Below are 26,084 nucleotides of genomic sequence, written 5' to 3'. Positions count from 1 at the left end.
CAGTGTAAAGAGTACACGCGAGTTTAAATTAAGAGTTGTACGGATCGCTAGTCCTATCGTGTCAAGCGTCGCTGAGGGGACATCACACAGTGCCAGTAGAGATAATGCAGTTAGAAGGGGAGGCAAGTCATGTACGGCGCTGTGTTACCATCTATCATGCAGCTTAGCGTTCGTTTTATACAAGCGGATACTTTCAATTTTTCATCATAACTTGAGAAAGACTTACGTTGTTTCTCTAGAATGGCCGATTCAGATCGGGACAGAGGTGGTCGGAGACGCAGACATCGAGGGAGGCGAAGGGTAAGTCTACAGAAGAATGAGCTTTGGGATCACTGAAGGCGCAATTTTCGTGTCCGAGCTCAAGATGAATTAGTATAACTGTCTGCAATCACAGCTGATCTGAGTACATATTTAAGATTATGTTGCTCTATCTAAAGCAGAAAAGAACATATATATCAAGAGCAAATATGAAATTGTATAAATGTAGTTGGAAATGTGTGTGTGCGGAGGTGGGGATGGGGGTGGTGGTGTAGAGGGTGCCTAGACTGGGGCTTGTATTTGAAAACGCTTGTGTTATGGTTCAGATAAAACTAAAAATGGATGAGTGTTGAATGAAAAATTAAATATTCGTAAGTAAAAATTTATTTTCAATGAAGGCAGCAATGGAGTAGTTTTATGTTGCTTGGGGTTGAAATAACAATTTTATCACAGGTCTACTGACGTGCGCACGAATGTTTGCCAGTGTGGCGATAGGCTACATTATATTTAAAGTTTATCAAGAAGGTGAAACTCGAAATTTTCTTCACTGCAGGAACGCCCAGGGGAAAGAGAGGTAGATGAAGGTTCAGTTGTCTCGGTAACTACTCCTAGCAAACCGCCGATCATTTTGGCCAAGCCTCCGAGTGAGCGGGTAAGTGTTTCCATATTGATTATTACATTATTCATTAGAGATGTCATTGAAATGATACATTTATACATATTTCTGTAATGGCTAAAGAATTTACACCATGGGCCTCACCTAGATTTAAACTCCAGGGGCTGATTTACAAAACGAACATCGTCATATTTGTGCAAGCGTAGCTATCGAACGATAACACATACTGACTTGATAGGTTGTGCCTGCCATAAAATTAGACACATTTCACAGAATGGTCCCTTGAACTCTATTATCTGCAGTCAAGGGAACTTTATCCCTGCAGCAACTATTTAGCATTCTAATTTACTATTATCTCTCAATTAGAGACAGAGCTGTAATTAAAAGTAGACATTATTTGCTCAGGGTCTGGATGATTCTCCCTCTTCTGGATCAAGTACTCTGTCATCCTCCATGATGACCACAACCCACAGATCTGCAGACAAACCTGTTGTCATGCTGAGGTCACGTGACGAAGGACGCTCCATGCCCTCTGCCAACCTTCCCAGCATTCCCAGTGCACTGTTGTCAGGAGAGATGCATGTTGGCCAAGGTTACCATGGCCATCCAAGGTCGGTGATCTCCGGGCATCCCACTGTCAGAGAAGGTAGGTCTTACATATAGAGTGTGCTTAGTGATCACCTTACATTAGCCTTGGATGTATTGCCAGTTGTGTATCACAATAACCTACATGTAAGTAGACCTAAAGCACACTCAAAGAATCACACAAAACACTTATGATTAGGATTAATCATTATGATTTCCATATAGTCATCCTAGTCGGTGTTAGTTAGCCTATGTGTAATTTATATTTCAACTAAGATCTGAAGATACATTGTCTATGGAGGTTGATTTGGAAATATGCCATTTACACTGTGACTCTCCTTGAGCCACTGCCATAGAACAAGTTAGGTATTTTTCACATAACCGTGGTTGAGAAAAGCTAATAGTGCACCTAACTGCATGGTATGGGCTAATCCCTATAGATTAAGCACTACTAACAGAGAAATTTGAGAAGCATGTAACTGATGAAGTTTGCATAAATAAAAGTCAAAGTGATTTTTCCAAATAGAATCAAGCAAAGTTACATCTTATAGGCACAATATACTCATAACACAATCAAGCAAAGCCACACTTTATAGACACAATATGCTCATAACAGAATCAAGCAAAACTACACCTTATAGGCACAATATACTCATAACACAATCAAGCAAAGTTACACCTTATAGGCACAATATACTCATAACAGAATCAAGCAAAACTACACCTTATAGGCACAATATACTCATAACACAATCAAGCAAAGTTAAACCTTATAGGCACAATATACTCATAACACAATCAAGCAAAACCACACTTTATAGGCACAATATACTCATAATTTAATCAGGCAAAGGAAGACACACGTTACTCATAACAGAATCAACACATTACTGCCCTTTGCAGAATCAGGCTAAACCAGAAATAGACAAATAGAGATTGATTGTGGAGATGTTAACACACTAAATTTGATTAAGTATCAAGTGCAAAATAGTAAGCAAAAACATCTTCCATAAGAACTGACACATCAGGTTTGCTATAAACCTTGTATTAGAAAACCTTGTATAGTTGATCAAAATATATTCTACACATCTTATACACTTCTGACTGCCTGGTATTCCTGAGCATTTTGTCCATCCATACAGGAGCACAATCAAGCCGGCCTCTGAACCTCCCGGACGTACAAGGCTCTGTGAAACTGGTGGATGAGAACTGGCAGTGGTGTGATAAAGGCATGGAGGTAGGTTACCCTGACAGTGGTGTGACACGGGCATGGAGGTAGGTTACCTGACATTGGTGTGACACAGGCATGCAGATAGGTTAGCGTGATGGTGGTATGACAGGGCATGGAGGTAGGTTACCCTGACAGTGGTGTGACACAGGCATGGAGGTAGGTTACCCTGACAGTGGTGTGATACGGACATGGAGGTAGGTTACCCTGACAGTGGTGTGACACAGACATGGAGGTAGGTTACCCTGACAGTGGTGTGACACGGGCATGGAGGTAGGCTACCCTGACAGTGGTGTGACATGGGCATGGAGGTAGGTTACCCTGACAGTGGTGTGACACAGACATGGAGGTAGGTTACCCTGACATTGGTGTGACACGGGCATGGGGGTAGGTTACCCTGACAGTGGTGTGACACGGGCATGGAGGTAGGTTACCCTGACATTGGTGTGACAGAGACATGGAGGTAGGTTATCTTGACAGTGGTGCGACACAGACGTTGAGGTAGGTTACCCTGATGGTGGTGTAACACAGACATTGAGGGAGGTTACCCTGACAATGGTGTGATACAGACATGGAGGTAGGTTACCCTGACAATGGTGTGACACATACATTGAGGTATGTTACCCTGATGGTGGTGTAACACAGACATTGAGGGAGGTTACCCTGACAATGGTGTGATACAGACATGGAGGTAGGTTACCCCGACAGTGGTGTGACACATACATTGAGGTAGGTTACCCTGATGGCGGTGTAACACAGGCATTGAGGTAGGTAACCTTGACAGTGGTGTGACACAGGCATGGAGGTAGGTTACCCTGACAGAAGTGTGACACAGGCATGGAGGTAGGTGGTGTGACACAGATATGGAGATAGGATGAAGGGGGAATTAAGCATGTCAAAATGCTTGACTTCTATTTCATTCTGATACAACTTTTATAGTTTGAACTTTTTATTGACATTTTGATTCCAGAAAATATAATTTTCCATAATTTTTTGATAATCATTTATAGATTTGATTTTTTCTGTTTAATGCAGATGCTCCTGGATCAAACAGATTACTTGGTGGTTGGTGTTGTGGGCTTGCAAGGGGTGGGGAAATCTACACTCCTCTCTCTTCTTGTGGGGAATTCTACATCTGACTCTCCCAGGTAAGGAGATCTGTGAAGTCTGTGAAGGCCACACAGCAGAATCTAATCTGTGCTGACATTAAAAAATATAGAATGGGAAACCCAGTGTTTTACAGATTTCATCTCTCCTTTCATGGACCTGCATTTTGGGGCTATGACAAGGCCTAATTTATTTATTTATTTGATTGGTGTCTTACTCTGCACTCAGGAATATTTCACTACAACAGCGGCCAGCATTATGGTGGCCAGGAGACACCCATGACAATCCACAGGTTACTGGCAGCCCTTCCCATGTACGGCCAGAGAGGAAGCCAGCATGAGCTGGACTTGAACTCACAGCAACCGCAGGGGTGAGGACTCCTGGGTCATTATGCTGCGCTAGCGCGCTAACCAACTGAGCCACAGAGGCCCCTGACAAAGCTTAACTATGTGTAAATGTAAGCATTGCGCGTATATTTTACATGCTCATCTGTTCATTTGCTCTCATAGAAGTACATGAAGTTGACATGTCAGTCTATTCATATTGGAATTCCAGGAGTAAATTAACGATTTTGTTATTGTGTTGGGATCATGCATAGTATATCATTGTTAATGCTGGACCTGATTATATGCTAGATGTGTAAAAGTTGACGTTACACATTACTTTTGATTAAAAAATAATTCACATAACTTGTTTTTATTGTATAGTTCACTAATATTGTTCTTCATTTTGCAGGTCATTTACATTTCCTCCTGAGAGTAAGGATGGACGTGAAAATGGATGTCATCAGACTAGAGGTATTGACATGTATGTGACAGGGGAGAGAATCATCTACCTGGACACACAGGTGAGGGGCTGAGAGGTAAAAGTCATCAGACAGTAGGTATTGATATGTGTGACAGGGGAGAGAATCATCTACCTGGACACACAGGTGAGGTAGCTGAGAGGTAGAAGTCATCAGACAGTAGGTATTGATATGTGTGACAGGGGAGAGAATCATCTACCTGGACACACAGGTGAGGTAGCTGAGAGGTAGAAGTCATCAGACAGTTGGTATTGATATTTGTGACGGGGAGAGAATCATCTACCTGGACACACAGGTGAGGGGCTGAGAGGTGGCGGTCATCAGACAGTAGGTATTGATATGTGTGACAGGGGAGAGAATCATCTACCTGGTCACACAGGCGAGGGGCTGAGAGGTGGAGGTCATCAGACAGTAGGTATTGATATGTGTGACAGGGGAGAGAATCATCTACCTGGACACACAGGCAAGGGCCTGAGAGGTGGAGGTCATCAGACAGTAGGTATTGATATGTGTGACAGGGGAGAGAATCATCTACCTGGACACACAGGTGAGGGGCTGAGAGGTGGAGGTCATCAGACAGTAGGTATTGATATGTGTGACAGGGGAGAGAATCATCTACCTGGACACACAGGTGAGGGGCTGAGAGGTGGAAGTCATCAAACAAGAGGTATTGATATGTGTGACAGGGGAGAGAATCATCTACCTGGACACACAGGTGAGGGGCTGAGAGGTGGAAGTCATCAAACAAGAGGTATTGATATGTGTGACAGGGGAGAGAATCATCTACCTGGACACACAGGTGAGTGGCTGAGAGGTGGAAGTCATCAAACAAGATGTATTGACGTGTGTGACAGGGGAGAGAATCATTTACCTGGACACACAGGTGAGGGGCTGAGAGGTGGAGGTCATCAGACAGTAGGTATTGATATGTGTGACAAGGGAGAGAATCATCTACCTGGACACACAGGTGAGGGGCTGAGAGGTGGAGGTCATCAGACAGTAGGTATTGATTTGTGTGATAGGGGAGAGAATCATCTACGTGGGCACACAGGTGAGTGGCTGAGAGGTAGAAGTCATCAGACAGTAGGTATTGATATGTGTGACAGGGGAGAGAATCATCTACCTGGACACACAGGTGAGGGGCTGAGATGTGGAGGTCATCAGACAGTAGGTATTGATATGTGTGACAGGGGAGAGAATCATCTACCTGGACACACAGGCGAGGGCCTGAGAGGTGGAGGTCATCAGACAGTAGGTATTGATATGTGTGACAGGGGAGAGAATCATCTACCTGGACACACAGGTGAGGGGCTGAGAGGTGGAGGTCATCAGACAGTAGGTATTGATATGTGTGACAGGGGAGAGAATCATCTACCTGGACACACAGGTGAGGGGCTGAGAGGTAGAAGTCATCAACAGTAGGTATTGATATGTGTGACAGGGGAGAGAATCATCTACCTGGACACACAGGCGAGGGGCTGAGAGGTGGAGGTCATCAGTTAGTAGGTATTGATATGTGTGACAGGGGAGAGAATCATCTACCTGGACACACAGGTGAGGGGCTGAGAGGTAGAAGTCATCAACAGTAGGTATTGATATGTGTGACAGGGGAGAGAATCATCTACCTGGACACACAGGTGAGGGGCTGAGAGGTGGAAGTCATCAAACAAGAGGTATTGATATGTGTGACAGGGGAGAGAATCATCTACCTGGACACACAGGTGAGTGGCTGAGAGGTGGAAGTCATCAAACAAGATGTATTGACGTGTGTGACAGGGGAGAGAATCATTTACCTGGACACACAGGTGAGGGGCTGAGAGGTGGAGGTCATCAGACAGTAGGTATTGATATGTGTGACAAGGGAGAGAATCATCTACCTGGACACACAGGTGAGGGGCTGAGAGGTGGCGGTCATCAGACAGTAGGTATTGATTTGTGTGATAGGGGAGAGAATCATCTACGTGGGCACACAGGTGAGTGGCTGAGAGGTAGAAGTCATCAGACAGTAGGTATTGATATGTGTGACAGGTGGAGAGAATCATCTACCTGGACACACAGGCGAGGGCCTGAGAGGTGGAGGTCATCAGACAGTAGGTATTGATATGTGTGACAGGGGAGAGAATCATCTACCTGGACACACAGGTGAGGGGCTGAGAGGTGGAGGTCATCAGACAGTAGGTATTGATATGTGTGACAGGGGAGAGAATCATCTACCTGGACACACAGGTGAGGGGCTGAGAGGTAGAAGTCATCAACAGTAGGTATTGATATGTGTGACAGGGGAGAGAATCATCTACCTGGACACACAGGCGAGGGGCTGAGAGGTGGAGGTCATCAGTTAGTAGGTATTGATATGTGTGACAGGGGAGAGAATCATCTACCTGGACACACAGGTGAGGGGCTGAGAGGTAGAAGTCATCAACAGTAGGTATTGATATGTGTGACAGGGGAGAGAATCATCTACCTGGACACACAGGTGAGGGGCTGAGAGGTGGAAGTCATCAAACAAGAGGTATTGATATGTGTGACAGGGGAGAGAATCATCTACCTGGACACACAGGTGAGTGGCTGAGAGGTGGAAGTCATCAAACAAGATGTATTGACGTGTGTGACAGGGGAGAGAATCATTTACCTGGACACACAGGTGAGGGGCTGAGAGGTGGAGGTCATCAGACAGTAGGTATTGATATGTGTGACAAGGGAGAGAATCATCTACCTGGACACACAGGTGAGGGGCTGAGAGGTGGCGGTCATCAGACAGTAGGTATTGATTTGTGTGATAGGGGAGAGAATCATCTACGTGGGCACACAGGTGAGTGGCTGAGAGGTAGAAGTCATCAGACAGTAGGTATTGATATGTGTGACAGGTGGAGAGAATCATCTACCTGGACACATAGGTGAGGTAGCTGAGAGGTAGAAGTCATCAGACAGTAGGTATTGATATGTGTGACAGGTGGAGAGAATCATCTACCTGGACACATAGGTGAGGTAGCTGAGAGGTAGAAGTCATCAGACAGTAGGTATTGATATGTGTGACAAGGGAGAGAATCATCTACCTGGACACATACATGTAGGTGAGGGGCTGAGAGGTAGAAGTCATCAGACAGTAGGTATTGATATGTGTGACAGGGGAGAGAATCATCTACCTGGACACATAGGTGAGGTAGCTGAGAGGTAGAAGTCATCAGACAGTAGGTATTGATATGTGTGACAGGTGGAGAGAATCATCTACCTGGACACATAGGTGAGGTAGCTGAGAGGTAGAAGTCATCAGACAGTAGGTATTGATATGTGTGACAGGTGGAGAGAATCATCTACCTGGACACATAGGTGAGGTAGCTGAGAGGTAGAAGTCATCAGACAGTAGGTATTGATATGTGTGACAGGGGAGAGAATCATCTACCTGGACACATAGGTGAGGTAGCTGAGAGGTAGAAGTCATCAGACAGTAGGTATTGATATGTGTGACAGGTGGAGAGAATCATCTACCTGGACACATAGGTGAGGTAACTGAGAGGTAGAAGTCATCAGACAGTAGGTATTGATATGTGTGACAAGGGAGAGAATCATCTACCTGGACACATACATGTAGGTGAGGGGCTGAGAGGTAGAAGTCATCAGACAGTAGGTATTGATAAGTGTGACAGGGGAGAGAATCATCTACCTGGACACATAGGTGAGGTAGCTGAGAGGTAGAAGTCATAAGACAGTAGGTATTGATATGTGTGACAGGTGGAGAGAATCATCTACCTGGACACATAGGTGAGGTAGCTGAGAGGTAGAAGTCATCAGACAGTAGGTATTGATATGTGTGACAGGTGGAGAGAATCATCTACCTGGACACATAGGTGAGGAGCTGAGAGGTAGAAGTCATCAGACAGTAGGTATTGATATGTGTGACAGGTGGAGAGAATCATCTACCTGGACACATAGGTGAGGTAGCTGAGAGGTAGAAGTCATCAGACAGTAGGTATTGATATGTGTGACAAGGGAGAGAATCATCTACCTGGACACATAGGTGAGGGGCTGAGAGGTAGAAGTCATCAGACAGTAGGTATTGATATGTGTGACAGGTGGAGAGAATCATCTACCTGGACACATAGGTGAGGTAGCTGAGAGGTGGAGGTCATCAGACAAGAGGTATTGATATGTGTGACAGGGGAGAGAATCATCTACCTGGACACATAGGTGAGGTAGCTGAAAGGCGGAGGTCATCAGACAAGAGGTATTGATATGTGTGACCGGGAAGAGAATCATCTACCCGGGCACAGGTGAGGGGCTGAGAGGTAGAAGTCATCAGACAGTAGGTATTGATATGTGTGACAGGTGGAGAGAATCATCTACCTGGACACATAGGTGAGGTAGCTGAGAGGTAGAAGTCATCAGACAATAGGTATTGATATGTGTGACAGGGGAGAGAATCATCTACCTGGACACATAGGTGAGGTAGCTGAGAGGTAGAAGTCATCAGACAGTAGGTATTGATATGTGTGACAGGTGGAGAGAATCATCTACCTGGACACACAGGTGAGTGGCTGAGAGGTAGAAGTCATCAGACAGTAGGTATTGATATGTGTGACAGGTGGAGAGAATCATCTACCTGGACACATAGGTGAGGTAGCTGAGAGGTAGAAGTCATCAGACAGTAGGTATTGATATGTGTTTGACTTGGGAGAGAATCATCTACCTGGACACACAGGTGAGTGGCTGGGAGGTGGAGGTCATCAGACAAGAGGCATTGATATGTGACAGGGGAGAGAATCATCTACCTGGACACACAGGTGAGGGGCTGAGAGGTAGAAGTCATCAGACAGTAGGTATTGATATGTGTGACAGGGGAGAGAATCATCTACCTGGACACACAGGTGAGTGGCTGGGAGGTAGAAGTCATCAGACAGTAAGTATTGATATGTGTGACAGGGGAGAGAATCATCTACCTGGACACACAGGTGAGGGGCTGAGAGGTGGAGGTCATCAGACCAGAGTCATTGACATATGTGACGGGGGAGAGAATCATCTACCTGAACAGGTGATTGGCTGGGAGGAGAAGGTCATCAGACAAGAGGCATTGACATGTGTGACAGGTGGAGAGAATCATCTACCTGGACACACAGGTGAGGGGCTGGGAGGTGGAGGTCATCAGACAAGAGGAATTGACATGTACAAATATATGTCACAGGGGAGGGGATCATCTACTTGGACAGACAGGTGATACGTGAAGGTCATCAGAAAAGGGTGACATGTATTGTGTGCTAGGCTGGAGAAAGTCATTAAATATTTGGATTGAATTTATTTAAATCATAAACATTATGAATAAATAGGTAGGAAAGGTTCCATATAAAATTTTTAGTGGTTTCAATGCATGACTTTTTTTTTTTTTTTTTTACTTTAAAACTGAACATTGGAGATATATGAATAGAATGAAATGACACTTCAAGTGGCTATTAAAAGATTTCTGAAATAGATATGCCTAATAAATATGATGTTTATAAAGTTTAATGAAGTTCAAGTGGATGTATGTATTTGTGTTATGAATAAAGTAAATAATAACTGTCAGTCACAGATGGCAATGTGGTGCTCGAATAAGCTTACCGATAAGCATATATTTATACGTGGGTTGTAATGGTGTTGTTTTTCTGCCCTACCAGCCTGTGTTGAGTGCCTCCGTAATGGATCATCTGATCCATCATGAAAAGAAATACCCGACAGAATTCACTAGCGTGGAGAATTGTGTTCACATGCAGGTAAAAACTTGGTAAATTCTCATGATAATTGTGGAAGTAAACATTGGCAAATCACCATGATGTTCGTGGAAGTAAACATTGGCAAATCACCATGATATTTGTAAAAGTAAACATTGGTACATCACCATGATATTTGTAAAAGTAAACATTGGTAAATCACCATGATATTTGTAAAAGTAAACATTGGCAAATCACCATGATGTTCGTGGAAGTAAACATTGGTAAATCACCATGATATTTGTAAAAGTAAACATTGGCAAATCACCATGATGTTCGTGGAAGTAAACATTGGTAAATCACCATGATATTTGTAAAAGTAAACATTGGTAAATCACCATGATATTTGTAAAAGTAAGCATTGGCAAATCACCATGATGTTGGTGGAAGTAAACATTGGTAAATCACCATGATATTTGTAAAAGTAAACATTGGTAAATCACCATGATATTTGTAAAAGTAAACATTGGTAAATCACCATGATGTTCGTGGAAGTAAACATTGGTAAATCACCATGATGTTCGTGGAAGTAAACATTGGTAAATCACCATGATATTTGTAAAAGTAAACATTGGTAAATCACCATGATATTTGTAAAAGTAAACATTGGTAAATCACCATGATATTTGTAAAAGTAAACATTGGTAAATCACCATGATATTTGTAAAAGTAAACATTGGGAAATCACCATAATATTTGTAGAAGTAAACATTGGCACGTCGTCAGGATGTTCGTGGAAGTAAACACTGGCAAATCATCATGATGTCTGTAGAAGGAAACGTTGACAAATCATCATGGTGTTTGTGGTGCCAAATCCTGGTGATATTTGAGGGAATGAGTGAGTGGTTGGGGTTTAATGTCGAGCTAAACACATTTTCAGTCATGTGACGATGAAGGAATCCTTAGAGTGCATGTAATGTGCCTCCTTGTTGCAGGACGGATTTCCACCGCTCTTCTATCTAGTGCTGCTTCACTCAAACGCCTTACCGAAGGCAAGTAAGCTGCCCACCCGAGCCATTATACTGATACTGGTCAACCAGTCATTGCACTATCCACTTCATGTTGAATGCCAAGGTCTTAGGTGTGACTCAACCCAGGATTGATCCTGGATCTACCGCTCCCAAAGGGGACACTCTACCAACTGTACTATCGGGGCTGGTCAGTGGTATTTGAGTTCTAGCGGAAGTAAAGCTATCACCAAATCAGTGAATGCTTGATTTGAAGGTTATTGATATGAGTCAAGGAGGGCTCACTCTCCTAAACGTGCACAACGCAGAGAAATCTGTTAAGCCCCAATGTACCTGTTTCACGACAAATATTTGCTTGTTGATAGACAATAGACATTTTTCCTTGAGTCTGTGAAAAAAGCAAAGTTTGATTTTATAGCATTAAACTTCTTTTTGTTTTAGAATATGTATAGTTAGCCTGAATGATAAAAAAATTCACCTGAAAAATTACATTTTTAGAGGCAATTAAACATCATTCAACATTACTTTTGGAGCTGAAACTTATATGTTTCTGCTACGATATCATCCTGCAAACCTCAGATCACCTTTCTGTAGTGTTAAAAGCACTGGTATAATCAGGTAGCCTGATGTGCAGCTTAGTCATGAGCAAAATTTGAGGTCATTTAGCATATGGCTGAAGATAATCTGATTTCATTTGTAGTCATTACAGCTGGCCGCCTTCCTGATGACAGTGTGCAATGTGGTCCTTGTGGTACAGGATTGGTTTGCAGATCTCAACTTCCTCAGGTAAAGTCATAGGCCAATTAAAACGCCTGTACAGGCATGTTTAGAAATATGGGGTGCATACATGGACATGCCCCAGTTAGAAATATGGGATGTATACATGGACAGTGACCAGTTAGAAATATGGGATGTATACATGGACAGTGACCAGTTAGAAATATGGGATGCATACATGGACAGTGACCAGTTAGAAATATGGGGTGCATACATGGACAGTGACCAGTTAGAAATATGGGATGTATACATGGACAGTGACCAGTTAGAAATATGGGATGCCTACATGGACAGTGACCAGTTAGAAATATGGGGTGCATACATGGACAGTGACCAGTTAGAAATATGGGATGTATACATGGACAGTGACCAGTTAGAAATATGGGGTGCATACATGGACAGTGACCAGTTAGAAATATGGGATGTATACATGGACAGTGACCAGTTAGAAATATGGGATGCCTACATGGACAGTGACCAGTTAGAAATATGGGATGTATACATGGACAGTGACCAGTTAGAAATATGGGGTGCATTCATGGACAGTCACCACTTGTCCTGTAATACATCTGTACCTGTGTCTAAACAATACCTATCAGGGTACAAACTTGAGGATATTTGAGGTGGTAATCAAACCCTGGGCTGTTGTTTTTACAGGTTTCTCCTAACAGCCGAGATGCTGAAGCCAGCCTCCCCATCAGGCAGCAGCCAGGAGTCTGGGTCTAACCCTGAGGATTCTGACGACTACCACCCCCACCTGGGTATGCAGCAGCAAAAACACCATTTATCCCCATACACCACTTATCCTTGTCATTCCTACCATGAGTTCTGTCTTTTTGTATTCAGTGATTTTCCTCAGCAGTTGTTGACAATTGAAAGAGAGGGTTTTGTTTGCACAATCCTGTTATTTTCCTGGTTCTGTAACAAGCATCTTACGAAAGATTAAGCTAAAGGATTTATTCTGCATTTCCAATAATCTAGTTGAAATAAGTGTGCTTGCTAACTGCAAGGGATTGTCTGACTTGTACCTGACTTGTTCAGAGATTGTAGCTTTGTTGTTCAATCTTGCGTAGCTTATTTCAGGTCTGCTATGGGACATAGTAGTGTTTTTTTAGCAAAGCCCTCAAGATATTTTTCATAAATATATATAGGGTCAGGTTTATGGATTTAGGAAGCAGTAGGAAACAAACCAGAGTGCCCAGAGCAACCACAAAAACCTTAACCAGGAACCTGGGTGCCCAGAGCAAACCACGGAAATCTTAACCAGGAATCTGAGCGCCCAGAGCAAACCACCAACCTCAGTCAGGAATCTGAGCGCCCAGAGCAAACCACCAACCTCAGTCAGGAATCTGAGTGCCCAGAGCAAACCACGGAAACCTTAACCAGGAACCAGAGTGCCCAGGGCAACCACAAAAGCCTTAACCAGGAACCTGGGTGCCCAGAGCAAACCACGGAAATCTTAACCAGGAATCTGAGCGCCCAGAGCAAACCACCAACCTCAGTCAGGAATCTGAGCGCCCAGAGCAAACCACCAACCTCAGTCAGGAATCTGAGTGCCCAGAGCAAACCACGGGAAACCTTAACCAGGAACCAGAGTGCCCAGGGCAACCACGAAAACCTTAACCAGGAACCTGGGTGCCCAGAGCAAACCACGGAAATCTTAACCAGGAATCTGAGCGCCCAGAGTAAACCACCAACCTCAGTCAGGAATCTGAGTGCCGCGAGCAAACCACAAAAACCTTAATTAAGCTCCTGAGTGCCCAGAGCAACCACGAAAACCGTGACCAGAAATCTGAGTGCCCAGAGCAAACCATGGAAACCTTAACCAGGAATCTGAGTGCCCAGAGCAAACCACCAACCTCAGTCATGAATGTGAGTGCCCAGAGCAAACCGCGAAAACCTTAACCAGGAACCTGAGTGCCCAGAGCAAACCACCAACCTTAACCAGGAATCTGAGTACCAAGAGCAAACCACCAACCTCAGTCAGGAATCTGAGTGCTCAGAGCAAACCACGAAAACCTTAACCAGAAATCTGAGTGCCCAGAGCAAACCATGGAAACCTTAACCAGGAATCTGAGTGCCCAGAACAAACCACCAACCTCAGTCATGAATGTGAGTGCCCAGAGCAAACCACGAAAACCTTAACCAGGAACCTGAGTGCCGAGAGCAAATCACCAACCTTAACCAGGAATCTGAGTACCAAGAGCAAACCACCAACCTCAGTCAGGAATCTGAGTGCTCAGAGCAAACCACGAAAACCTTAACCAGAAATTTGAGTGCCCAGAGCAAACCACTGAAACCTTTACCAGGAATCTGAGTGGCCAGAGCAAACCACCAACCTCAGCCAGGAATGTGAGTGCCCAGAACAAACCACAAAAACCTTAACCAGGAACCTGAGTGCCCAGAGCAACCACGAAAACCTTAACCAGGAATCTGAGTGCCCACAGTAAACCACGGAAACCTTAAGCAGGAATCTGAGTGCCCAGAGCAAACCACCAACCTCAGTCAGGAATGTGAATGCCCAGAGCGAACCACGAAAACCTTAACCAGGAGCCTGAGTGCCCAGAGTAAACCACAGAAACCTTAAGCAGGAATCTGAGTGCCCAGAGCAAACCACGAAAACCTTAACCAGGAATCTGAGTGCCCCGAGCAAACCACCAACCTTAACCAGGAATCTGAGTGCCCAGAGCAAACCACCAACCTTAAACAGGAATCTGAGTGCCCAGAGCAAACCACGAAAACCTTAAACAGGAATCTGAGTGCCCAGAGCAAACCACGAAAACCTTAACCAGGAATCTGAGTGCCCAGAGCAAACCACCAACCTTAAGCAGGAATCTGAGTGCCCAGAGCAAACCACAAAAACCTCAACCAGGAACCTGATTGCCCAGAGCAACCACGAAAACGTTAACCAGAAGTCTGAGTGCACAGAGTAAACCACGGAAACCTTAAGCAGGAATCTGAGTGCCCAGAGCAAACCACCAACCTCAGTCAGGAATGTGAGGGCCCCGAGCAAACCACCAACCTTAAGCAGGAATCTGAGTGCTCAGAGCAAACCACCAACCTTAAGCAGGAATCTGAGTGCCCAGAGCAAACCACAAAAACCTTAACCAGGAACCTGATTGCCCAGAGCAACCACGAAAACCTTAACCAGAAGTCTGAGTGCACAGAGTAAACCACGGAAACCTTAAGCAGGAATCTGAGTGCCCAGAGCAAACCACCAACCTCAGTCAGGAATGTGGGTGCCCAGAGCAAACCACGAAAACCTTAACCAGGAATCTGAGTGCCCCGAGCAAACCACCAACCTTAACCAGGAATTTGAGTGCCCAGAGCAAACCACCAGCCTTAACCAGGAACATGAGGGCCCAGAGCAAACCACGAAGCTTAACCAGGAACCTGAGTGCCCAGAGCAATCCACCAACCTTAAGCAGGAACCTGAGTGCCCCGAGCAAACCACCAACCTTAACCAGGAACCTGAGTGCCCCAAGCAAACCACCAACCTTAAGCAGGAACGTGAGGGCCCAGAGCAAACCACGAAGCTTAACCAGGAACCTGAGTGCCCAGAGCAAACTACCAACCTTAACCAGGAATCTGAGTTGCCAGAGTAATCCACCAATCTTATCCCAGTACAGCTTTATCCAGATGAACCAGCAAAGGCCCAGTACAGCTTTATCCAGATGAGCCAGCGAGGACTCAATATAGCTTTAAATGTGATCTAATTTGAATTACTTTGCAGTTTTTCTGCAGCCCACTTCATATATACAAGTACAGCTTTGTGAGCAAATAATTTTTCATTGCCAGAATCCCTCTGTGGATACTTTGTTTATGTGATAGAACAAGGAAAATGTTGAGTTATATTGTGTTACATTCAGTGTTTGTACAGAACCAAGCTTCCAGGGAGGACTTTAGCATGGACACATTCAGGTCTTATCAACAGACATTAAGCATGCTGTTCAGGGACTCTAAGCTTCGCTGTAAAGGTGAGTGGAAGTGAAGTCCAGGGTTGACTCCAGTGTGGATACATTCTGGTCCTATCAGAAATCACTGAGCATGCTGTTCAGGGACTCTAAGCTTCGCTGTAAAGGTGAGTGGAAGTAAAGTCCAGGGTTGACTCCAGTGTGGATACATTCTGGTCCTATCAGAAATCACTGAGCATGTTGTTCAGGGACTCTAAGCTTCGCTGTAAAGGTGAGTGGAAGTGAAGTCCAGGGTTGACTCCAGCATGGATACATTCTGGTCCTATCAGAAATCACTGAGCATGTTGTTCAGGGACTCTAAGCTTCGCTGTAAAGGTGAGTGGAAGTGAAGTCCAGGGTTGACTCCAGTGTGGATACATTCTGGTCCTATCAGAAATCACTGAGCATGCCGTTCAGGGACTCTAAGCTTCGCTGTAAAGGTGAGTGGAAGTGAAGTCCAGGGTTGACTCCAGTGTGGATACATTCTGGTCCTATCAGAAATCACTGAGCATGTTGTTCAGTGACATGATGTATGTTTTAAAATTTCATGTCATTGACTATGTTTGATGATCCTTTAATGTGCACAGTGTGTTTGTTCTTGTCTGGTCGACATGTACTGTATATCGATTTCTTGTGCTGTCAGAGAACATTATGCCTTTTGTATTTATGTACGTGTTGTGGCTATTTTGTGGTTTCTTGTGGATCTATTTTCTTTCTATTTTTTATTGTTTTGTTGTTGTTTTCAAATCTCTTACGGTACATATATGACTACATGTACCTCCTCAGAACAATTCATTTTGTATAAGTGTTGGCATAGAGGAAGTCCATAGGATTTAATTCTTTAGTCACGTCCCCCAGCTTTGAAAGATATTTACCTACTCATGTACTGAACTATGTGGTTAGTGAGTAAAGTAAAATGAAAAAAGCAATCTTTTGAAGTCCCCAGTAAAAATCAGGTGACTAAGACAGATTAAGTAAACTTATTTCATTTTAATCGCCTTTGTGAAATGAAGCTTTAATGGTCATTATCATGAAATAAAGGAACCTTGCGCTTTTAAGAGTAGTGTTTAATTCTTATATTTGCAGGTTCCTTGACACTGGCTAATGGCTCTGTGATCTCAGGACTTAACAGGAAAACCATTCGGTCAGATGTGAACCTGTTTCTCCTGCCATCATATGATACAGCCACCTCCTTTGACAGAGGTAAACAGCCATCAGGCATTGTTAACCTCGTGTACATGTAGGTTAGACTACACTCTGCTCTGCTTGGATATTGTTCAGACTACAGATTTAGTGCGTGGTATAGGAAAAACTGCAGAAAATATTATTAAATATCAATTTTAATGATTTAACATCAACAGTTTAGTCCAATCTTTCATTCTCATTCCAGAGATAATTGGTTTTTGTCCAGTCTTTCCTCTCTTGTTATTCCTTTATGATTATAACATAATGTGATTCCTGGGACCAATCATTATATATGCTAGGAAGGCCTTTATGTTGGTGATGATCACTGGCTGCCATATTTGGACACCTCTTCATCAGTGTGAATTTCCGTGTGACAAGTGGAGCAGAGTTATCTCCCTTAGACCTTTTAGTTTGGTGTACATAGCTTAACTTTTTCCCAGAGAGGGGTTGATTAATTCTTATATGAAATCTCCTGAGTGATCAATTAACAATGTGCAAGGTGTGAAAATCTACAGTTTTTAAAACATTTTTAGTGACTTGTATCTGAAATATTATGGATAAATATGCGACAAACATTGACCATCAAGGGAAAACCCACAGTGTGTTCATGGACACAGGTGAGTTTGTACAGTTGCTACACAAGATGTCAGTAACTGTCCTTATCTTGGGGTTGCGAGCTTGCCCAAGGAACGTTAAGTGAGGGTAAGACTGCTAACAACAAGAAACACAATTTACCAGCACACAGATCTGATAGGATTTGATGTGCAATTTTTGGAGCTACCCCAAATTTGGGTAAATGAATTGAAATACAAAGAGAGATGACTGGATTGATAGAGGTCAAATGGTGTGGTAGGAATGTTGTCTATCATTGGTAGGCATAGTTGTAACATCTTAGAAAGCTTGGTTGTGCTTGACAGCAGAAAAGAATAAGTCTCCGCTAGAAGGCCCCTTCTGAGATGTCACTGTGTTCTATAATAGAGACGTACCTACTGCCTCCGGTGAGATTACCTCTCTAAGAGACATGGGTGCCATACTTTTTGTAATAGCGACGTTTGAATGCAAGTCTCGTGCATTAGATGCAATTATATTTGATAATGAAAAATTACTGCTGATTAGAAATTGTTTCATTCCACCTTGTGAATGTGATAAGTACTTAAAGGCACACAACCAGTACCACTTCACGTATACGACAGCGGCCAGCATTATGGTGGGTGAAAACCGGGCAGAGCCCAGGGGATGTGGAAATAAGAAGTGTAGGATTGGCAGATGGTGGTCCTGTAGATTTCATGTGCAAGGTGTGGGATGCTCTGGAATTGTTAAATAAATCTCAAAATTTATAATGAATCTTTCATAATGATTTTTCATATAATTCAGGAACCTCTGTGACCAAGTAGTTAGTATACTATCGCAGCACATTGACCCAGGGGCCTTTCACTCTTGAGTCTGCCAGAGCACGGTAGTGGGTGTCTCCGGGCTCGGTCTGTTTTCCACCCACCATAATGCTGCATCCTGTTGTATAAGTTAAATATTCCAATAAAATAAGCAAATACATGTAGTGTGATACACAGGCTAGCTTTGAACAAGTGCAGCATGGTAGGCTGTTATTTCTTGCCACTGTCATGTTTCAGATAGCATACTGACTCTGCTGCCAGAGTACAGAGGGTTCCCCAGCTTCAACACTCTGCTCAGGTCGCTCAGAGGACAGTTGTATGGAGTCCCACGCTACCTTCTGACACACACAACTCTGTCTGAGAAAAAACTGGTGAGTTGTCACACACACACACACACACAACTCTGTCAGAGAAAACCTTGTGAGTTGTCACACACACACACATACACACACACAACTCTGTCTGGGAAAACCTTGTGAGTTGTCACACACACACACACACAACTCTGTCTGGGAAAACCTTGTGAGTTGTCACACACACACACATACACACACACAAACTCTGGCTGAGAAAACTTGGAGTTGTCACACATACACACACACAACTCTGTCTGAGAAAACTTGAGTTGTCACACATACACACACACAACTCTGTGTGAGAAAACTTGAGTTGTCACACATACACACACACAACTCTGTCTGAGAAAACTTGAGTTGTCACACATACACACACACAGCTCTGTCAGAGAAAACCTTGTGAATTGTCACATACACAACTCTGTCTGAGAAAACTTGAGTTGTCACACATACACACACACAACTCTGTCTGAGAAAACTTGAGTTGTCACACATACACACACACAGCTCTGTCAGAGAAAACCTTGTGAATTGTCACATACAAACACACAACTCTGAGAAAACCTGGTGAGTTGTCACACACATGCAACTCTGTCTGAGAAAACTGGTGAGTTCTCACATGCACACAATTCTGAGAAAAACTGGTCAGTTGTCACACACACAAACGCACACAACTCTGTCTGAGAAAACCTTGTGAGTTGTCACACACACACAAATCTGTCTGAGAAAACTGGGTGAATTCAGTTGTCACTCTGTCTGAGAAAACTGGTGAGTTGTCGGGACTGCTACCATGAAGTGGCAGTTGTACATGTATCACAAATAAACTGTGTGTACCCTGACTCTTTTGCGCATGACCATGTCATGTCATATCATATGCCACCTGTATAGTGGATGTAATTGCTGCAACTATTTGCGAAACAGTTAGCTTAATTCCAGGCTAATTATAATGTAACCAATATTTTTAATATGCCATGGGACATATGATGTAAATTACATATGAAACTGACTCTCCTTTGTGACAGGTTTCATTATGCTGCCCGTACATGGGACCAGGTGAAGAAATCCCAGGTGATGACAGAGTTATAACAGACTGTTACCTTGATCTTACTGACACACAGGCTGTCTGTACATGAGGCCAGGTGAAGAAATCCCAGGTGATGACAGAATGTAACAGACTGTGACCTTGATCTTACTGACCACAGGCTGTCTGTACATGGGACCAGGTGAAGAAATCCCAGGTGATGACAGAGTATAACAGACTGTTACCTTGATCTTACTGACACACAGGATGTCTGTACATGGGACCAGGTGAAGAAACCCCAGCTGATGAGGGAATGTAACAGACTGTGACCTTGATCTTACTGACACACAGGCTGTCTGTACATGGGACCAGGTGAAGAAACCCAGGTGATTACAGAGTATAACAGACTGTTACCTTGATCTTACTGACACACAGGCTGTCTGTATATGAGACCAGGTGAAGAAATCCCAGGTGATGACAGAGTATAACGACTCTGATCTTACTGACACACAGGCTGTCTGTACATGGGACCAGGTGAAGAAATCCCAGGTGATGAGGGAATGTAACAGACTGTGACCTTGATCTTACTGACACACAGGCTGTCTGTACATGGGACCAGGTGAAGAAACCCCAGGTGATTACAGAGTATAACAGACTGTTACCTTGATCTTACTGACACACAGGCTGTCTGTACATGAGACCAGGTGAAGAAATCCCAGGTGATGACAGAGTATAACGAGTCTGATCTTACTGACACACAGGCTGTCTGTACATGGGACCAGGTGAAAAAATCCCAGGTGATGACAGAGTATAACGACTCTGATCTTACTGACACACAGGCTGTCTGTACTTGAAACCAGGTGAAGAAATCCCAGGTGATGACAGAGTATAACAGACAGTTACCTTGATCTTACTGACACACAGGCTGTCTGTACATGAGACCAGGTGAAGAAATCCCAGGTGATGACAGAGTATAACAGACTGTTACCTTGATCTTACTGACACACAGGGTGTCTGTACATGAGACCAGGTGAAGAAATCCCAGGTGATGACAGAGTATAACAGACTGTTACCCTGATCTTACTGACACACAGGGTGTCTGTACATGGGCCCAAGGTAAAAAATCCCAGGTGATGACAGAGTATAACGACTCTGATCTTACTGACACACTGGCCTCATATTTTATGTAATTCACAGCAGATCACATATTACTTCACTTGATTTTTCGATTTCGCAAACCAGTCTCCCTTCTGTACAGCATGGCAATTAGTACGTGGAACAATCCATGTAATTTTATGCGATTTGTTGTAGTCCATGCCAGAGTATATATGTACTTGATTATATATGTACTTGATTATATACAAGTAATTTAATTTTCCTGAATGTACGCTTGTAAGGTTAAGTTATTTGCGATTCTTTTTGAAACCATCCAACCAGATGTAAACTTTCCCTCATCATTCCCTCGTGGGGTACATGACGTTACTTAGTAACTTCAATCACCAGTTTCAAAGCATCTCGTTCATAAAATGTGTGTTCAAGAGCCCGTGGCATTCCCTTTTTCAAAACATTCTTTTATTCCTTAAATTAAATTATTAGTATTGACTGTAATGTTTTTTGGGGTGTAAAAAAAAAAAACGCTGTGCAAACTTCGTATGAACTGCTGCATGGATTTATACAGTTTGCAGAGCAGTTTTTTTGTTTATACCCCAATAAACCTAAGAAATATTACAGTCAGTTCTTAAGTTATATATCTGGGGCCTCCGCAGATGGTTAGCACACTAGCGCATCGTAATGACCCAGGAGTCTTCCACCAATGCGGTCGCTGTGAATTCAAGTCCAGCTCATGCTGGCTTCCTCTCCGGCTGTGCGTGGGAAGGTCTGACAGCAATCTGCGAATGGTTGTGGGTTTCCCCCGGGCTGTGCTCGGTTTCCACCCACCATAATGCTGGCCCCCGTCGTATAAGTGAAATATTCTTGACTACGGCGTAAAACACCAATCAAATAAATAAATAAATAAGTTATATATCAGGATTTCTTTCACAGAAAAAGTGTTATTTCACTAAGTCAGATATCACTTTTCTTCTTACATTTTTATATTTCACATCCAAACTCCAGGATGTCAAAAAAGAAACATTTTGTTTTATAATGATCCAATGTGAGCTGGGATGATGTCATAAAGCAAGTGTGGCCACCTTTAACATTCCTACAGCATGCAACAAGATACATCATCATACAACAGTTCATGTATGATTGTGCAAAGGCCTACAGCTAATGTTCAACATTTAACATAAATATGTTCAAATGCACAAAATCCTTTTGTTGTGATATCAATAATAAATACATGCAGAATATTGAACCATTTGTTGTTTACCATAAATGTTGCTCTCATAAAAGGTGGGAATGATGCCCACTGGACACATGGCATCTTGTGAACGGTGGGAATGATGCCCACTGGACACATGGCATCTTGTGAAAGGTGGGAATGACTGGACACATGGCATCTTGTGAAAGGTGGGAATGACTGGACACATGGCATCTTGTAAAAGGTGGGAATGACTGGACACATGGCATCTTGTGAAAGGTGGGAATGACTGGACACATGGCATCTTGTAAAAGGTGGGAATGACTGGACACATGGCATCTTGTAAAAGGTGGGAATGACTGGACACATGGCATCTTGTGAAAGGTGGGAATGACTGGACATTTGACATCTTGTGAAAGTTGGGAATGACTGGACACATGGCATCTTGTGAAAGGTGGGAATGACTGGATACATGGCATCTTGTGAAAGGTGGGAATGACTGGACACATGGCATCTTTTGAAAGGTGGGAATGACTGGACATTTGGCATCTTGAGAAAAGGTGGGAATGACTGGACACATGGCATGTTGTAAAAGGTGGGAATGACTGGACACATGGCATCTTGTGAAAGGTGGGATTGACTGGACACATGGCATCTTGTGAAAGGTGGGAATGATGCCCACTGGACACATGGCATCTTGTAAAAGGTGGGATTGACTGGACACATGGCATCTTGTGAAAGGTGGGAATGATGCCCACTGGACACATGGCATCTTGTAAAAGGTGGGAATGACTGGACACATGGCATCTTGTAAAAGGTGGGAATGACTGGACACATGGCATCTTGTGAAAGGTGGGAATGACTGGACACATGGCATCTTGTGAAAGGTGGGAATGATGCCCACTGGACACATGGCATCTTGTGAAAGGTGGGAATGACTGGACACATGGCATCTTGTGAAAGGTGGGAATGACTGGACACATGGCATCTTGAGAAAAGGTGGGAATGACTGAACACATGGCATCTTGTGAAAGGTGGGAATGACTGGACACATGGCATCTTGTGAAAGGTGGGAATGACTGGATATTTGGCATCTTGTGAAAGGTGGGAATGACTGGACATTTGGCATCTTGTGAAAGGTGGGAATGACTGGACACATGTCATCTTGTGAAAAGTGGGAATGACTGGACACATGGCATCTTGTGAAAGGTGGGAATGACTGGACACATGGCATCTTGTGAAAGGTGGGAATGACTGGACACATGGCATCTTGTGAAAGGTGGGAATGACTGGACACATGGCATCTTGTGAAAGGTGGGAATGACTGGACACATGTCATCTTGTGAAAGGTGGGAATGACTGGACACATGGCATCTTGTGAAAGGTGGGAATGACTGGACACATGGCATCTTGTGAAAGGTGGGAATGACTGGACACATGGCATCTTGTGAAAGGTGGGAATGACTGGACACATGGCATCTTGTGAGTTATCATTTAAGGCATTCAGCCTTCACTAAATACATTGGGTGTGGCTTTACGTCAGGAGGTTTGTCAGGTACCTTATGATTAGGTGTGAGTTTACATCAGGAGGTTAGTCAGGTACCTTGTGATTAGGTGTGACTTTACATCAGGAGGTTTGTCAGGTACCTTGTGATTAGGTGTGACTTTACATCAGGAGGTTTGTCAGGTACCTTGTGATTAGGTGTGACTTTACATCAGGAGGTTAGTCAGGTACCTTGTGATTAGGTGTGACTTTACGTCAGGAGGTTTGTCAGGTACCTTGTGATTAGGTATGACTTTATGTCAGGAGGTTGGTCAGGTACCTTGTGTTTAGGTGTGGCTTTACATCAGGAGGTTTGTCAGGTACCTTGTGGTTAGGTGTGGCTTTATGTCAGGAGGTTTGTCAGGTACCTTGTGATTAGGTATGACTTTATGTCAGGAGGTTTGTCAGGTACATTGTGATTAGGTGTGGCTTTACATCAGGAGGTTTGTCAGGTACATTGTGATTAGGTGTGACATTACATCAGGAGGTTTGTCAGGTACCTTGTGATTAGGTATGACTTTATGTCAGGAGGTTTGTCAGGTGCATGTCGACCTTGTGAACAGGTGTGGCTTTACATCAGGAGATTTTCAGGTATTTGTGAACAAGTGTGGCCTCACATCGGTCGGCTTGCCAGGTGCATGTGTACCTTGTGAACAGGTGTGGCCTCACATCGGTCAGCTTGTCAGGTGCATGTGGACCTTGTGAACAGGTATGGCTTTACATCCGGAGATTTGTCAGGTACTTGTGAACAGGTGTGGCCTCACATCGATCAGCTTGTCAGGTCCATGTGTACCTTGTGAACAGGTGTGGCCTTACATCAGGAGGTTTGTCAGGAGCATGTGTACCTGGTGAACAGGTGTGGCATGATATCAAGTGGTTTGTCAGGTGTGGTTTTTCAGCACATCAGGAGGTTTGTCTGGTACATGTGTACCTTGTGAATGGGTGTGGCTTTATATCAGTTGGTTTGTCAGGTACATGTGTACCTTGTGAATAGGTGTGGCCTTACATCAACAGGTTTGTCAGGTGCATGTGTATCTTGTGAATAGGTGTGGCCTTAGGAGGATGTTTCTCACCGGCCCAGATAGCACAGTTGGTAGAGCGTCCGCTTTGGGACCGGTAGATCCAGGATCAATCCTTGATTGAGTCACACGTAAGACTTTAAAAGAGGAAGTTGTAACTTCCTCGCTTGGCGTTCAGCATGAAGGGGATAGTGCAACGACTGATTGACCCGTATCAGTATAATGGCTCGGGCGGGGCGGCTTACTTGCCTTCGGTAAGTCGTCTCAGTGAAGCAGCACTAAATAAAAGAGCGGTGGAAATCCGTCCTGCAACAAGGAGGCACATTACACGTACATGCACCCTAATGATTCCTTCTTCGTCATATGACTGAAAAATTGTTGAGTACGATGTTAAACCCCAAGCACTCACTCCCAGGAGGTTTCTCAGGTCCATGTGTACCTTTTGAACAGGTGTGGCTTTACATCAAGAGGTTTGTCAGGTGCGTGTGGACCTTGTGAACTGGTGTGGCCTTACATCAGGAGGTTTCTCAGCAGCATAGGTACCTTGTGAACAGGTGTGGCCTTATGTCAAGAGGTTTGTTTGTGCATGTGTACCTTGGGAACAGGTGTGGCCTTACATCAGGCGATTTATCAGGTACTTGTGAACAGGTGTGGCCTCACATCAGTTGGCTTGTCAGGTATGTGTGGACCTTGTGAACTGGCGTGGCTTTACATCAGGAGGTTTGTCAGGTACATGTGTACCTTGTGAACAAGTGTGGCCTTACATCAGGAGGTTTGTCAGGTGCATGTGTACCTTGTGAAAATGTGTGGCCTTACATCAAAGAGGTTTGTCAGGTCCATGTGTACCTTCTGAATGGGTATGGCTTTAAATGAGGAGGTTTGTCGGGTACATATGAACAGGTGTGGCCTCACAACAGTAGACTTGTCAGGTGCACGTGTACCATGTGAACTGGTGTGGCCTTACATCAGGAGGTTTGTCAGGTACATGTGCACCTTGTGAATGGGGATGGCTTTACATAAGGAGGTTTGTCAGGTATCTTGTGAACAGGTTTACGTCAGGAGGTTTGTCAGGTGCCTTGTGAGCAGGTGTGGCTTTACGTCAGGAGGTCTGTCCGGTGCCTTGTGAACAGGTGTGGCTATATGTCGGGATGTATGTCAAGTAACGGCAGTTTAATGTCAGCTACCTACGATGGTGGCTTTACCTCACTGGGTTCGAAACTGTCGCAAGG

General features: G+C 44.0%; 1 protein-coding gene and 1 non-coding gene across 2 annotated transcripts; both read left to right on the top strand.

Annotated features, from left to right (window-relative positions):
• The first annotated feature begins 129 nt into the window (after window positions 1-129).
• On the top strand, window positions 130-20,567 carry LOC135465923 (nonsense-mediated mRNA decay factor SMG9-like). Its single transcript, XM_064743308.1, has 13 exons — window positions 130-300; window positions 812-910; window positions 1,280-1,520; window positions 2,602-2,696; window positions 3,723-3,835; window positions 4,530-4,641; window positions 10,248-10,343; window positions 12,009-12,094; window positions 12,743-12,846; window positions 15,955-16,062; window positions 17,125-17,241; window positions 18,852-18,985; window positions 20,448-20,567. The coding sequence occupies exons 1-13, from the start codon at window positions 241-243 to the stop codon at window positions 20,565-20,567; spliced, it is 1,485 nt and encodes a 494-aa protein (XP_064599378.1). The 5' UTR covers window positions 130-240.
• LOC135462230 (U4atac minor spliceosomal RNA) lies at window positions 17,876-18,002 on the top strand. The gene has a single exon (XR_010443449.1). It is a non-coding gene; the product is annotated as a U4atac minor spliceosomal RNA (small nuclear RNA).
• Window positions 20,568-26,084: the final 5,517 nt, after the last annotated feature.

Source organism: Liolophura sinensis, chromosome 1 (genome assembly GCF_032854445.1).
Source record: "Liolophura sinensis isolate JHLJ2023 chromosome 1, CUHK_Ljap_v2, whole genome shotgun sequence".
Classification (NCBI taxonomy): Eukaryota; Metazoa; Mollusca; class Polyplacophora; order Chitonida; family Chitonidae; genus Liolophura; species Liolophura sinensis.
This window is presented reverse-complemented; position numbering and strand designations above follow the sequence as displayed.